The 15,128-nt window shown below is 32.2% G+C and overlaps 7 protein-coding genes across 7 annotated transcripts, besides 4 other annotated features; 3 read left to right on the forward strand and 4 right to left on the reverse strand.

The window, feature by feature from the left end:
- Positions 1–1,764: part of a mobile genetic element that runs on past the window's edge.
- On the reverse strand, positions 691–876 carry TVAGG3_0120230 (phage tail repeat-like family; the record flags this gene model as incomplete). The annotated part of the gene is made up of 1 exon (XM_001315330.2): positions 691–876. One exon carries the CDS (start codon positions 874–876, stop codon positions 691–693), a length of 186 nt encoding a protein of 61 aa, XP_001315365.2.
- A 210-nt stretch (positions 1,765–1,974) lies between the features above and the next one.
- Positions 1,975–2,823, forward strand: TVAGG3_0120240 (uncharacterized protein; the record flags this gene model as incomplete). Its single annotated transcript, XM_001315331.1, has 1 exon — positions 1,975–2,823. The coding sequence occupies one exon, from the start codon at positions 1,975–1,977 to the stop codon at positions 2,821–2,823; it is 849 nt and encodes a 282-aa protein (XP_001315366.1).
- A 4-nt stretch (positions 2,824–2,827) lies between these two features.
- Positions 2,828–3,070, reverse strand: TVAGG3_0120250 (serine threonine-protein phosphatase family; the record flags this gene model as incomplete). The annotated part of the gene is made up of 1 exon (XM_001315332.1): positions 2,828–3,070. One exon carries the CDS (start codon positions 3,068–3,070, stop codon positions 2,828–2,830), a length of 243 nt encoding a protein of 80 aa, XP_001315367.1.
- An 18-nt stretch (positions 3,071–3,088) lies between these two features.
- Positions 3,089–3,451, reverse strand: TVAGG3_0120260 (uncharacterized protein; the record flags this gene model as incomplete). The annotated part of the gene is made up of 1 exon (XM_001315333.1): positions 3,089–3,451. The coding sequence occupies one exon, from the start codon at positions 3,449–3,451 to the stop codon at positions 3,089–3,091; it is 363 nt and encodes a 120-aa protein (XP_001315368.1).
- A 2,099-nt stretch (positions 3,452–5,550) lies between these two features.
- Positions 5,551–6,042: a mobile genetic element.
- Positions 6,043–6,601: 559 nt separating this feature from the next.
- On the forward strand, positions 6,602–9,273 carry TVAGG3_0120280 (exportin-T/LOS1 family; the record flags this gene model as incomplete). Its single annotated transcript, XM_001315334.1, has 1 exon — positions 6,602–9,046. One exon carries the CDS (start codon positions 6,602–6,604, stop codon positions 9,044–9,046), a length of 2,445 nt encoding a protein of 814 aa, XP_001315369.1.
- Positions 9,274–10,917: 1,644 nt separating this feature from the next.
- Positions 10,918–11,079: a mobile genetic element.
- Positions 11,080–11,222: 143 nt separating this feature from the next.
- Positions 11,223–11,614: a mobile genetic element.
- Positions 11,615–11,626: 12 nt separating this feature from the next.
- On the reverse strand, positions 11,627–11,911 carry TVAGG3_0120310 (protein of unknown function, DUF4106 family; the record flags this gene model as incomplete). The annotated part of the gene is made up of 1 exon (XM_001315335.1): positions 11,627–11,911. The coding sequence occupies one exon, from the start codon at positions 11,909–11,911 to the stop codon at positions 11,627–11,629; it is 285 nt and encodes a 94-aa protein (XP_001315370.1).
- A 233-nt stretch (positions 11,912–12,144) lies between these two features.
- Positions 12,145–12,348, forward strand: TVAGG3_0120320 (uncharacterized protein; the record flags this gene model as incomplete). The annotated part of the gene is made up of 1 exon (XM_001315336.1): positions 12,145–12,348. One exon carries the CDS (start codon positions 12,145–12,147, stop codon positions 12,346–12,348), a length of 204 nt encoding a protein of 67 aa, XP_001315371.1.
- Positions 12,349–15,128: the final 2,780 nt, after the last annotated feature.

Raw genomic sequence — 15,128 nt, forward strand, 5'->3', positions numbered from 1 at the left:
CTGACATCTGACTGTGAAAGTTCTTTCAAATCAGATGATGTAAAAAACTATCTGCGTTCAAAAAATGTAAACCAATATTTCATTGTCGACCAAAACCATTCTGCTCTTGGTGTCATTGACGTTGTATAAAAATGTTAAGAGACTTAAACCAACCACAAGGTGGTGAAGCAAATGAAATGTCATATGACGACAAGTATAGACACTTCTCCATGGCAAAGATGAGACAAGTTTTAAATATTTACAATAGCCGTAAACAAAAAGGTTTGGGAAACCACTCCCCGAAGAAATGAAAAACAACCCTGACTTAGAGAAAGACTATATATTTAATAATTTAGTCAAAAGAGACAAACAAGAAAGAATGCCGGGCTTCAAACTTCAGAAAGGTGACAAAGTAAAAATAGAAATACCTAAACGCGACCCATATGAAAATACTATTGACTATGACAACAATGGGAACCCGACAGGTACTCACATTCGTGTTCGTAAAAATAGAAGAAAGTATACAAGAGAATATTATGAAGTTTTAGGCAAACATGGCAAAATGTACACACTGCAAGCAGAAGATAAAACTACTATTGTCAGACCTCGTTTCAAACTTGTCAAAGTTCAAGGTGGTATACTTTCAAAGACAGTTCCTAACAAATATAAGACAACTCCTGACGAATATGCTATAGAAGTTGAAAATGACGACTAAGCATTTCTATACCATGCGTAAACTGTCATGTAAGGTGGCATGTAGTCTTTACTTTGTCCCGTTGTTTGTGTATATCCTGTAACGCGATGTGTATGGTTTCCATCTCCCTGAGTGTTACCCCAGAAACAATTTATAGCAAACTGAACGTCGTCTTTAACATCATATCCTTTACCTTTTTTCATTGCTGACCAATCCCAAAATTTATGCTTATGCCAACCTGCTTGAGATGTACTTAAATCTATGTAGTGACTGTGTGCAGGTAAATTTTCACCTGAAATCGTTTTACTTCCACTTGTTTCCTTTGAAGAGTTTGCACAATACAAAAACCTGTCGACTATTTGAGTCCAAGTTCCAAAACCCAGAACTGTTTCTGGTCTGGTAGAGTTCATTGACGTATAAATAGAGCCTATAGGATATAATGTTTGAAGTATTTCTGTCTTTAATGTTTGAAGCTCTGTTTTGTCTGCTTTCTTGTCATATAAATCTTGAGCAGTGAATTTAATATTATGTTCATCCTTCATGACATAAACATCTTTACATCTAATGTTTTTCATCGTCGTTATGTCGTCATCCGATGTTAAACCTTGTGGAAAGTTAGGAAGTTTCCAATATAATACATCCCCATCAGTTTCTTCAAACGTTCCTTCAATACTTTCTATAGCAACAGTTGTGAAGAAATCATGTGTATGGTTCTTGTCTGCTTTCTTTTCAAGGCTAACGTTTAAGTCTGTTATTTCAGAAGATGTATGTGTATGTCCAACGGCACTTTTACTGTTTAAGGTTTCTTGTAAGTTTGTAATATTTGCAATGGTATGTATATGAGTCTTTTTAGAATATTCGTTTTCAGCTCTTGTCACTTCACTTGACATTTTATTGTCAACATATGTTTTGTCTGCTAGTTCAGGATGAGTATGTTCTTTTGTTGCATAAGCATTGTTAGCTCTTTCTTCTTCTTTTGCTATTGCATCGTCTACATATTCTTTGTCAGCTTTGTTGTCAACATCTGCTTTCAAAAGAAGTTCATTTATAGGTTTCTCGTTTAAAGTTCCTTTTGTTGGATTTATACAGACAGTATTGTTCTTCTTGTCTTGAAACAGAAACTCATCTGTCATTGGGTTTAATGTCAGTTTTAAGTTTCCTTCTTTCAATGACTCAGATATCTTAGAATAGTTTGAAAAGTTTGTTGTGTTCTTATTTAGAGCTTGCATAATGAGTTGTCGGTTGTGTTGTATTTCTCTCATGGAAGCAATATCTTTCGACATTTTTATTCTAGATAAAATATGCTTCCAATAGAAAAAGAAAATTCAAGAGTTGCTACAACTAAACCATTAGATGAACTTTTTACTAATGTCGGTCAAAAGTTTGAGACAGAGACCGTAAAGCATGAAGGCTATCGTTTTGACTACCCATTAAGATGGCTAAGAGACCCATCTGTCACAAAAGCTATTGGCTTTCGTAGAATGAAGTTCATTTCAGAAGCCATACATGGTTTCCCATTTACGGTCGGTTTTGAAGTTCGATACTATAACAAAGAAAAACGTACGTATGAGAAATTTGAACAGGGAAAACTTTTACAAGTTAGTTTGCTTGTAAACTTAGAAACAACTCTTCAAGCTTTTCAAGAAAAAATAAACGATATCTATATCGAATATGCAAACCAGTATAACATTGACGAAGGAGAGTACCATCTCGATATTATTTATGACAGGAAAAATGCAACTGTTAAAATCAATAAAATAGAAGACCTTGGAGAAAACGTTTATATTTCTACAAAATATAACAACTTGGCATGGTATAGATTTATGAGGATGTTAAATCAGCCTGCAGAATATCCAGTACACCCGGACTTTTTTGAAGTCGAAAACCCTAATGGAACATATGAAAATATTTTCGACCAAGATGCTATTATTGTTCATGCTTCATTTTCTGGCGCCCAAAACTCTTTCTTATGCTTGGCAAATGACTTTTACGAAAAACCTACAAAGTTATACGAACCACCAAGTGGAAGTATTTCAGACTTTCAAGTATGGTTTACTACAGATGGAAGAAAAAGAATAATTCCATTATACCATGCGTTTTACTTAGAACTTAGTTTCATATACAACTACTATCGAACGGTAAAAATATAATTTTTTAATACGGTTGAGGTGTTGGATTTGGTTGCCAACTTGACTGTGGTGCAGGTTCAGGCTGTTGTATAACAGGAGCTTGCTCTTCTGGTTCAGGGTCTTTAGGTATAATACCAACAAACTGACCTACTCTTTTACCAATATTTTTGACTCCGTTCCAAATTCCTTTTCCGACAGATTTTATTCCATTCCATATACCTCTTCCAACATTTCGAAAGAAGTTTCCTATCTTACTGAAGAAACCCATTTTACTATATGTAAAAATCTAATGTCCGCCTAGTCTCTTACGTTTCCTGTTGAGTTCCATAGCATTCTTTAACTGGAGCTCATACATTCTGTTTCTCCTCTGGTAGAAAACATATTCTGGGTCAACTCCTGTGTTCGCGTCATCTGCATAAAGTTGTTTATATCCCACTTCAGGGTTTGTATAAAACTCTTTCCATCTCATATTTGCATACCATGGTGGCAAACCTAACGCAGCGTCATTTGACATGGCAGTTTGCATTTGTACATCTGTTGGCACTTGACCATAGTTTGCCATTGCAGTTTGTATTCTAACTTCATTTGGAATATTCTCTGGGTTTGGTTGTCCAGGTTGCTGTGCATTCGCTAAGTTCTGTGCGTCCATTTAATATTAGATAAAAATATCTCTTACGAGTACATATACTGAACATTTGCAGGCATTGGTTCATCTTCATATTCTCTGTACTTTTCTGCCACGTCAAATAAATAAATGACACAATGGAAAAAACCTAAAACAAGTAGTCCTATTTCAAACCACATTTACTTACTAATAAAATTTCTTTGTTATGACACTTTCTCCAGTTTATAGGACCTCTCTCATATTCTATCTTGTCATATATAAACTCATAGTCATGTATGTCCTCTAACCATCTCATAACGGTTTCCAAACCACTTTTATCGGATGTAAAGTAAAAGCATGGATGGTTATGTATAACGTCTAAAGTTTCTAAAGAGTCTCTCAAAGTCCAGTCTACTTGGTATTGAAAATCCCATGTGTTATAGAACGGCGGGTCCACTATAAAGAAAACATTTTCCTTGTCTTTATATTTTTCATACAACTCTGTCCAATGACATCTCACAAACTCTATACCCTCAATATATTTTTCTATGTCCTCTTTGAAAACATTTGTATAGTTAAGATATAAAACTTTTGACATAAGTGTTTCAATGTCATGAACTCTTATAGAACCACTATATAATAGTCTAGCAGATATACTATCCCAGTCTATATATTCTGCTTTTTTCAAAACCTCTCTCACAATATTTTTCTTATCTAATGGTATACGTTCCATCTTACCTATAGGTATCTTTTCTTTTAACTCTTTCAATATATTGTTTGTGTCTGGAATATGTTTGAGACGGTCCATATAGTTGTCGAAGTCATTGCATATAATCTTTGAGTCTGGGAATATTATATGACATAAATGGGATATATAGAAACTTCCACCGAACAAATCTACAAATGTTAGACCATTCGGTAGTTTCTTAAGTTCTCTCAATATAATATCTTTACATCTACTCTTATTTCCAAAGAACGGTAACGGTGGTTTTGTAAAATTCATTTATATATAATAATAAAAATGTTTTTACCTGAAAAGTGACAGAAAAGTGACAAAACATGTACGATGAAGAAGTCTTGACAAAACATGTACGATGAAGAAGTCTTGACAAAACATGTACGATGAAGAAGTCTTGACAAAGCATATACGAAGAAGTCATGAAAATTCAAGAGGTTAGAAAAGAGGTTAGAAAAGAGGTTAGATCTAACCTTCTACCCTAAACATTATTTTTTGGTCCTTTACACTCATTACGAAGAAGTCTTGACAAAACATGTACGATGAAGAAGTCTTGACAAAGCATATACGATGAAGAAGTCTTGACAAAGCATATACGATGAAATCATGAAAATTCAAGAGGTTAGAAAAGAGGTTAGAAAAGAGGTTAGATCTAACCTTCTACCCTAAACATTATTTTTTGGTCCTTTACACTCATTACGAAGAAGTCTTGACAAAACATGTACGATGAAGAAGTCTTGACAAAACATGTACGATGAAGAAGTCTTGACAAAACATGTACGATGAAGAAGTCTTGACAAAGCATATACGAAGAAGTCATGAAAATTCAAGAGGTTAGAAAAGAGGTTAGAAAAGAGGTTAGATCTAACCTTCTACCCTAAACATTATTTTTTGGTCCTTTACACTCATTACGAAGAAGTCTTGACAAAACATGAAAACATATATAATTTGTGAAAAGCGACAGAAAAAGTGTCAACGGCTGGTCGGCTGGGGTTCGGTCCTCCTCTTGGGTCTTGTGCAAAATTTCTTATGGGCTAGAGGGCGCAACGCGCCTGGAAGCCCTTCGAATATAAACATCATTTATACTAATCATCTTCAGGGCTAGAAGGCACGAAGTGCCTGGAAGCCCCACTACCTTTTTTTTTTTTTTTTTTTTTTATAGAATTATGAAATATTAGAAAAATAAAAATTAACCATAGAGATGAATTAAAAAAAATCACATCAAAAAGTATTCAAAAATTCAATGAGATCTGTCAATTTTATTCCGTGTTCATATTGATGAATATTTCGAATTGAACTTTTATATTAACACAGTGGTATATTCTCTTAGAGAGGTATTGCTTGACGTTTTAATTTTTTTTCGGAGCACCCCCTTAAGATAAAGGATAAAAAAAATAAAAAACAAAAAAATTGCAGGGTAAAAGGTACACATTCATACTATGTACCTCTTACCCTGCAATTCTTTCTAGAAAATTCCAAAACTTTGGGTTAATGTCTTGCAATTAACCCAAAGTTTTGGAACTTTAAAGTGGATATGGAAGGCTTTGGGGTACATATTAATATAATATACCCCAAAGCTTTCCATATCCACTACAAATGGGAGAAACTTTGCCCGGATGTTAACCTATTCGGACAAAGTTTCTCCCATTTTAAGAAGGAATTGCAGGGTAAGAGGTGCATAGTATGAATATGTACCTCTTACCCTTCAATTTCTTCTAGAAAATTTCAAAACTTTGAGTTAATTGCAAGACATTTATAAGAAACTAAAGGCTATCAACATGGAATTGTTCCTTATGAGGTATATATTCATTATGTGTACTTCATAAGGAGCAAGTCCCACTAGAAAGCTGGGAAACTTTCCTCGAATAACTTATCATTTGAAGAAAGTTTCCCAGCTTTCTACAAGAAACCAAAGGCTGTGAAGCACAAATACATTATCAGTGCCTCACAACCTTTGGTTTCTTACCAAAAACGAGAAAACTTGCTCGACATTCTTTCGCATTTCGAGCAAGTTTTCTCGTTTTTGGCAGGGACTTGTTCCTTATGAGGTATATAGTAAGAATATATACCTCATAAGGGGCAAGTCCCACTCGATTTGATTTAGTCTGTATAAGAATAAAATATATAAGGAAAATGTTGAAATGGTATTCGAAAAGTAATGTTGGCAAATTGCGAATGATGGAGAGTTGAGGATTTAGTATATACGATATAACTAATGCTTGCATTTGAATTCAAATAACAAAACTATTCTATATATTCGAATTCATGAAATTGCAAGCCAAAAATAATATCTCTATGAGTAAGGTAATTTATGGTTATGCTTTTAATGGTAAATTATTTTTGATATTGATATTTATTCTAAAATGAAAGCAAGAGTCTAATTTTAGTGCATTAGTTAAATATATGTCATTTGGAGATGATCATCTTTTGATTTATTCTATAAAATTTTTTGATGTTAGATGAATTATTCGAAATATGATGAAGCAGTTAGAATTTTATTCAGTACCAACCAAAATGATGCTTCTCAATTGCAAGAAGCTAACGATTATTTGCGTGAAAATGAATATTCTCCACAATCCTTTCAATGGACAATAGATAAACTTCAAACTACAACTGAAAAAACGATAGTTAAGCATGCAGAAATCCTACTAACCCACTGGTGTGCAAATGCGTGGGAACAAATTCCAGCAGATTTAATTGACCAACTGAGACAAGCATTATTTCTTTCGAAATTCATGTCAAACAACGATATAGATCAATCTTTACTTAATATTATAGGTACAAGCCAAGTTTCATTCGTTTTAAAAATGTATCCGCAATATTGGCCATCATTTTGGTCAGATTTCCTAGAAGTTGCCGATGGAATGGTATACACATTCCTCTTAGCACTAAAAGATTACACAAAAGCATTAAATTTACGAGATCAATTACAATATCGTGATTTCAAGAATGCGATGCGTCAGGATGGATCAGATAAGCTACTTGCAGACTATATAATATCAAGACTACCATCTTATGACAAGAAATGCTTTGAAATCTACATTTATTTAATTTCTTGGATAAATTTCAATTTTATCTGGACAACAGATACTCTTGAAGTTCTCAACAACACTCTATCAAGTCCAGATACTATTACATACGGAATTCGCTGTTTATCAGCATTAATTGAAAGAGGAATGCCAGATGAAGAAAAAACAAGTTTAATTCAAAGTTTACAGATCCCAGAAAGAATTTCTGCAATAATAGAAACAGATAACGAAGAAATTATTACAGAAATTGCTTCTTTATTAAGATCAATTTCAAAATCAACGAAACATCCTGAAATTATTCAAGAATTTGTTGGTTTCGCATTGACAATATTTGAAATGAATACCTATGACTCTTCTTTGAAGATTTTGGACTTTTTTGAAAAATATTTGAAAATAAATTCAGAAAATTCAGTTCTAATCTTTGAATTATGTTATGCAAAGCTGGCCTTATATTTCGAGAACGACTCGGTTATTGATGATATCCTTCCAATCAAGATTTCGGAGATAATTTCAAAAATTAAAAAATTATCTCCAGAAATAAATGAAAATTTCGTCAAAAAGATATCATCATCGGATACATTGCAGGATACATGTGCATGTCTACTCATTTGTTCCACTGTTTACAAAGATAATTCGTGTAATGAAATTTCAATTTCGGCAATTTTGACATTTAGTGAAGTTTTAGACTTTTCTGTTCCATTTGAGTATGACCAACAGCTTTCTGCTGTTATCCTTTATTCATCATTCCTTTCTTATTGCGCAAATTTGTTTGAAGGAAAAACAATTTTTGAATTCTTTGAGAAATTAGTTTATTTTTCTGAATGTGATGTTTCATCTGCATTAATTAATCTCTCCAAGAACAAAAACATCCACGAATTCATTACAAATGACTTCGTTGTCACTTTGGCTTCAACAAGAAACGAATCTTTACTCAAATGCGCAGCAATTTTCATTGAATACCTCAAAGATGGTCAAGATGAGGTACTAGGAACAATTATTGGCCTTCTTCAGGGATTTTTGATGGAAGATAACGAAAATTTATTTGATAATGCGAAAAAAGTTCTTCTTTTCATAAAATCCGTGAATAGTGAAAGCATTGAAGGATATTCTGATTATGTCTATCCACTTTTGACTGAATATCAACAATGTTTTTCACAAGATGATATTATTTTCGCAGAATACATTGAAACTTTGTCCATTGCAATAGGAAATGACTCATTAAAGATTCTGTTATCACTAATTAGCTCAATTAATGGAGTTTATTCATTAATTAGTATTTGTAATTCTTTGAAACGTTGTTTTACAAAAGATAATAGTGAATGGGTTACTTCAGTCTTTGAAACAATAATGGATGGTGTTATTGAAGAATTTAATGAAGAAATAGATTGGAATTGCGAAAATGAAGAAAAAACTATTTCAATTAATCTTCTTATATCATTTATCTCATTTTGTTCAACTGTTTTCGAAAGAATCGGATATAATGAGAGATTATTCGTCTTCATTTCGAATACATTTGTTGATCGATGCGATCAACCACTAATTTTATCATGTTTATGTGATTTCTGTGCAGTTGTTGCTAATAATGATCCAAAACTTGCTTCAGGATTCATGATTCCGAGTATCTCTTTTCTATTGTATTCCGGATTCGATCCTGTCCTTAATTTGTGGAAGAATGTTGTAAGATCTGCTGCAGAATTTCATAGGATTCTAGTTACGAGCGAAGAAAGTTCGATAATTGTAAATTCTTTCCAAGAGTTAGGATTTGACGAAAATTACGCAACAAACTACATTGAAATATTCAAACTCCCACGACAAATGCATGGGAAACAAGCAATTAAGCTTTTTTCTGATATGAAGCACTTAATTAACTCATAGAAATGTTAATTTATATATTAGATTTGTTTATTTAAATACATTCATATAATATTTCAACATTTTTTCCCTCCCTTATATTTTATTCCTATTCAATTTTTTATCGTCTGATTTCGCAAAAAAATGTTAAGTGTCAAAGATATTCAAGTCTATCTGAAACTTCCATTAGAATTATAGTGGCCGGTTCTGGTGGGAAAGTGCTGGGAAACGTCCCGTGAAGTAAAAAATCTGGTTTTTATCGTAATAAAAAAATTTTTCATTTTTTGATTTAAAAAAAAATAGAGAGGATAACTTTCTTTCCCAGACGATTTGATAATGAATTATGTTTCTACTATTCATTGAGGAGCATGTTTCCTATTTCCATCCAATTCTCATAAGTTCTGGTATCACCAAATCTGTGATTCTATCACCATATTTTCCTCTAAATTTATTTACAAAATCTCTCAATTTCTTTACAAAATCATATACCTTCAGAAATATTGCCACTCAGATTCAAAAACTATTACAAGAGAACACTATTAAATCAATGATTGCAGCTTCCAAAAACCGTGCTCTAAACTATCAAAGATCTCTGCAAATGAAAAAAATTCAATGAACAAAGAAAAATCCAAGATGAAACTGCAGACGACTTAGAACAAGAAGCAGAAAATGCAGATCTTGAAACTCTCAATGACAATGAAGATGATTCTGATGATCAGATGAAGAGGAATAATTAAAACTGTTTTTTAATTTAAGTGTTTATTTAGATTGTGTGAGATTTTGAGATATGTAGATTTTAATTGAATAAATGTCGAATAAATTGAGATAAATGAGATGTGTCGGACACACGACCAAAAAGGTTCTCAATTTTGATATTGTGTCGAGCGGTTTGACAGACACATTTCAAAATATGTTTTATCTTATTACACTAATGCTTAGCAATAATATAAACACTTTCACGAAAAAAATTCTCAATTTATGATGTAGAATTTTTTTTTGAATAAAACATAATTTTTTTAAAAAAAATCTATTCCACCATAATTGTCGACGCATTGGTTTTTTGTCGGACACACTTTCGTCATTTTCAGACATGTATATCATTAATAACATGTTAGAAGTTAGACTTGACAATTCTGGTGCAAATATGGCAAATGTTGAGGAGATGCCAGAAGATATTACGTCCCAATATATATTCACAGATGAAGATATTGCCAGTATTACGACAGATCTGATGTATTTAGTTGGTTGGCACGAAGATCAGGTTTTTGGGGTTTGTGGAAGAATGATAAAATACGATCATACGCAACCATTAAGTGTTTATGAACCTTACAGCAAAGATTTTCCGCGTAATGGAGTGGCAAATTTAAGAGGAAAATGGGATCAAATTATTGAAATAAAAGCTCTAGTTCCTTTTTCAGAAAATAGAGGCTATTGCCCCTCTCAAGCATTCGAAACACAGTAACAAAAAGTGCCGATGGCCAAGACACCTCTTTATGAGAATTTCAATGTCATACTACAATTCAAAAACTCAAATTCCTCTTCTTCTACAGAATATTCTACAACTACAGATTCTACATCCCAAGGAATTCAATCCTAAAATTCAAATTATCAAACATACGATTGTTTTTGATTCAAATGCTTTTCGGCTTTAGAATCAAAAATAATCATTAGTGTGATAATTACACTTTTATTGCATTTTTAACAGGCTTCACGCCTGTATAAAAACGCAATAAAAGTGTAAATTTTCCAAATGAAAATTTGTAAAATTCCCAAAATGCAGAATCAACTGATGATTTTCAATTATTAATAATGCCAATGCAAGAAGATCATTATTCTTTATACAACGAACTTGAAGAAGGGTTTGATATTGAAATTGATGGAGAAGAGGCACAAAAAGCAATAACTATAAAAATCGAAAACGTTTTATCACTTCCTGAGAGAACTAGGTACTGAACCTGAATCAGTTCATTGGAGATACTAGTTCTCTATATTAGCTGAGAAACTTTGAAGAAATTGTTCGACATTTCCTCAAAATTTCTCAGCTATTTAGCAGGGAAGAGTGATGGACATTTTACGAAAAAGTTACACTCCGAAAAAGTGACACTTTCATGAGGGTGTGTCACCGCTTCTCGATCCGTACATTGAATTGAAGATGGAGTTTTTTGAAGCACTGAAATATTGTTTCCTTGCGTTAAAGAGGGAATTGTTCCCTCTAATGTATATATTCTTAATATATGCATTAGAAGGAACAATTCCCTCTTTAACGCGCCAAAACTTGCGTCTGATTGCAAACAATCAGACGCAAGTTTTGGCAATTTCCAGTGGAAATAGGGCCTTTTGAGGCACTGATTCATATATAGTGCCTCAAATAGCTTTATTCCCACTTTAAACAAAGGAAACTTTCTCAAAATTTTTTCGAATTTGAGAAAAGTTTCCGAGACTTGATGTGATGACTACTCGCTCTGAGGCACAAATTCTAGATTTGCACCTCAGAGCGAGAATTTCCTCCGAAGGCTCGGAAACTTTCCCCAAATCAAAAACTGGGGAAAGGGCTGTAAGGACGACTCTGGTACCAATAGGTACCAGAGTATTATATTAAAATGCTCACACGAGAAGCTCTAAGAAGATCTTCTCGAATGAAGAAGCTGCACCATCCAAACCTAACGCACCCTGACCACCCATTGCAATTTTATTCATAAGAGCTGCTCTTAAACCTCCTCCACCTTGACTTCCTAGCACTCTCTGCGCCAGTAAATGGTTCTGGTACATTTGCGCCAATAAAGATGGGTCAGTTGCAGCTTGCTGCATTGCTGAGGGGAGTTTTACCACTGGATGTTTCAAAGTTGTAGCACGTTTTTTACGTATATTCTTACGTAATTTACGTGGCATTTTAACTATAGTAAAAAACGGTTTTGATAGTTTTTTATATGACACTTTTGTTCAGCACAAAAAAGTACTCGGTCAATGTGCTGTCTCTTTTTTAAAATAACCGCCAGTTCTCATTCTATAATGGAAACAAGGTTCTCAAAGTATACTTCCTTTGAACGCCTGTAACTTCACGTGTAGCGACGATAGACCCTTACCAACTTTTCATCGAAACTGAGCTTATATTCACTCAAAACATGGCTCTTTCCATTAGTTCCAAATCAGGCAAGTCATATACTGTTTGGTTTAACTTTGTTTTATTCCATCAAAGTGACGAAGAGGACGTCACAGAAGAAGAGGATAAAAAAGAGGAGGAAACAGTAGAAGAAATCTCAAACGAAGAAACAATAGTTGACGACGATGAAGAATTCGGCAAATGGGACGACAAACAAGTCTACTGACTTTCAAATTACGAATAAAAAACTTCATTTTTTAAATATCTTTTTGAGGCTACGGCGGGGTAGGTCACCACCCAGTCACGCTCTCAACCAGAGCGCGGAGGGTGGACCCTTTTTTTCCTCGATTGAATTCTAAATATGTGCAAATTGATTAATAATTGGAATGATTTTTGATGCTGTAATTATTGACAAAGGAATTGTTCCAATGTAAACAGCAGCAATGTCATGAAAAATAAGATTCCCTAACCAAGATTTTACTTGTGGAGAAATATTATTAGAATTAAAAGAAAAAAAATAAATATTTAAAATCTGACAAAATACCATTATATAAAAAAGAAATTGTAAGAGATTTTTAAAGAATTTGAAATATTTTGACTAGGATAATATAAGTGCTAGATTATTATTAGATTACATGACATTGAAACATATTAGTCTATTTTAAAAATAAAAATGATTATAATAACAATAAAAAAATATAATATCATCTTCTGCTAAACATACATACATGGCATATGTTGTAACATATGGATCGTATTTTGTTTGATTTAACATGACTTCATGTTGGGCAAAACTTGTCCAGGCGAGCGAAAAGCATTTTCGAATATAAATAGAATAGATGTTGTAAATAGTGCCCATGATACCTTTCTAATGAAAATGTTTATTACCCAACACAAATGATATAGGAAATGAAATTCCATTTTTGTGTTTAGAATGTGTGTAAGCAAATAATAAATTTTTTGAATGAAATAACGTTTTGGGGGCTCAAAAAAGGTAGGAAAAGTTTCTTTTTCGTGAATGATAATCCTTGATACAAGATAGTTGTGATGCGTTAGAGATAGCAACAGGGAAATTCGGAGGAATAATCAATTTGCCAAAGTCATAAAATGAAAGCAGTTAAAATTATTAAGTATTCTGATATACCGGATTAAGGGATTTGCCACTTTACTTTGTAAAGTGGCAAATCTTGAAAAAATGCCATAGGCTATAAATATTATAAATACTTTATTATTTACGATTTAATGTTTTTAAATTTATTGAATTTAATAAATAATAATTAATAAAATTCCTCATATAAAATAAATATTATATTAAAAAACCTCCCAATATGGGGTACAGATAGAGTTCCAAAAAGTGACAGAAAATGTGATACAAAGCCTTATTTTTGGCCCGAAAATTTTAATACTTAAGATTTAAAAATGAAAAATAAATAAAAAATTGATTTAGAGCTTCAAAATATAATGTAAGAAAAATAAAAATTCTTTTCAAATTCTCTATCATACAGAAAAGCGTCACTCGCAAAAGTGACATTTGGCATATTATGTGTTTATTTTATCAAATATATGCTTCTTATATTTGAGAAATATTTATAACCAAATGCCATCTAAATTAATAGATTATAACCGAACAATCCCAGTACAAAGTCCGCTTTACACCCAATGAATTCGAACTTAGCGAATTACATAATCATTGGTATGATGCATCAGATCAAGAACTATATTTGTTTGTTGATGGCCAGAAGACGAGTTTACGAGTGAGCTAAGAGAATTTCAGAAATAAATAAAGCTCAAAAACATTTTCATTATATTATCGATTTTATTTGTTATATTGGTCGAATAAACAACTTAGTATTCTAATTTTACGATTTTTACAAGCTAGCATATGAAATTCGGCAAAGAGCTCAAGGTAACGAATCAAAATATATCTTGGATAAAGCGCGACTTCCAAATTTTTTACACAAATATAACTCATTTCTCATACTAAAATCTCTCCCGCTACTCGGAATTTTATTTTACATCTTAAGTTATCCAAACTAAGTTTGGGAAATTTTAGTTCCAAATCAAATATTTTTTTAATTACAATGCTTGTTTTAAAAGCCAAATGGCTGCATTTGATTTTCATCAAATTATATTTTACAAAAAATTAAAATTATCATGTTATATGTATTTTGTTTATTGTTATAATAAATGCTAATTATATTTACACAATTTTCAACCTTTTTTGATAACTTTTTAAAATCAAAATTTAGTAATTCGATCAACCAGGGTCGGTGAGATACTGATTCTATCTATGTACCTCGCAGACCCTAGTTCCAAGCCAAAATGTGTGAGTCGAGAGTTTAGATCTCAGAAACTAGATCTACCTCCTCAAATTTATATAATATATTTACTAATATAGATCCGTATTTTTCCCAAGTGAGCGGGTATCTCCAATCCCAGCCCTATCGTCCTCCCAGTGTCAGTTTTCAATATAAAATCCAATTTTTTTTTGAAAATAAAAATTTCGAGAAATTTTTCTGATTTTTTTTCTTTGATTTCAATAATTCAAAATAAATTTGGGAGTAAAAAGACACTATTTAATGAAATTCATATGAGTGAATGTGGATAAATACTCTCAAAACATACAATTTATATATTTTTTCTTTATATTATCAACTAATTAGTGATAATTTTTTTGAATCAGATTTTTTTTCATTAAAAACATAATATATAACACAACAATGATGCACACATACGTATCTACACATCAAAATATAAAGCTTGTTTTGGTCTGGGCATCCCAACCAAAAATTCTTAAAAATTGAATAAAATTGAATACTTGGGGCTGGGATACCCATCCCAAAACCGAATTGAATTTTTTGAATTAAAGAATATATTTATGTATTTATAATATACATGTGATGTCTATAAAAAATACTAAATTCTAAAAAAAATTCAATTTATTCAAAACGTATACTAAGTGATCACTTCATTAGTAGGATCAGCAATCCTACTAAATGGTGAGAA

This window comes from Trichomonas vaginalis, chromosome IV (genome assembly GCF_026262505.1).
Source record: "Trichomonas vaginalis G3 chromosome IV, whole genome shotgun sequence".
NCBI lineage: Eukaryota > Parabasalia > Trichomonadida > Trichomonadidae > Trichomonas > Trichomonas vaginalis.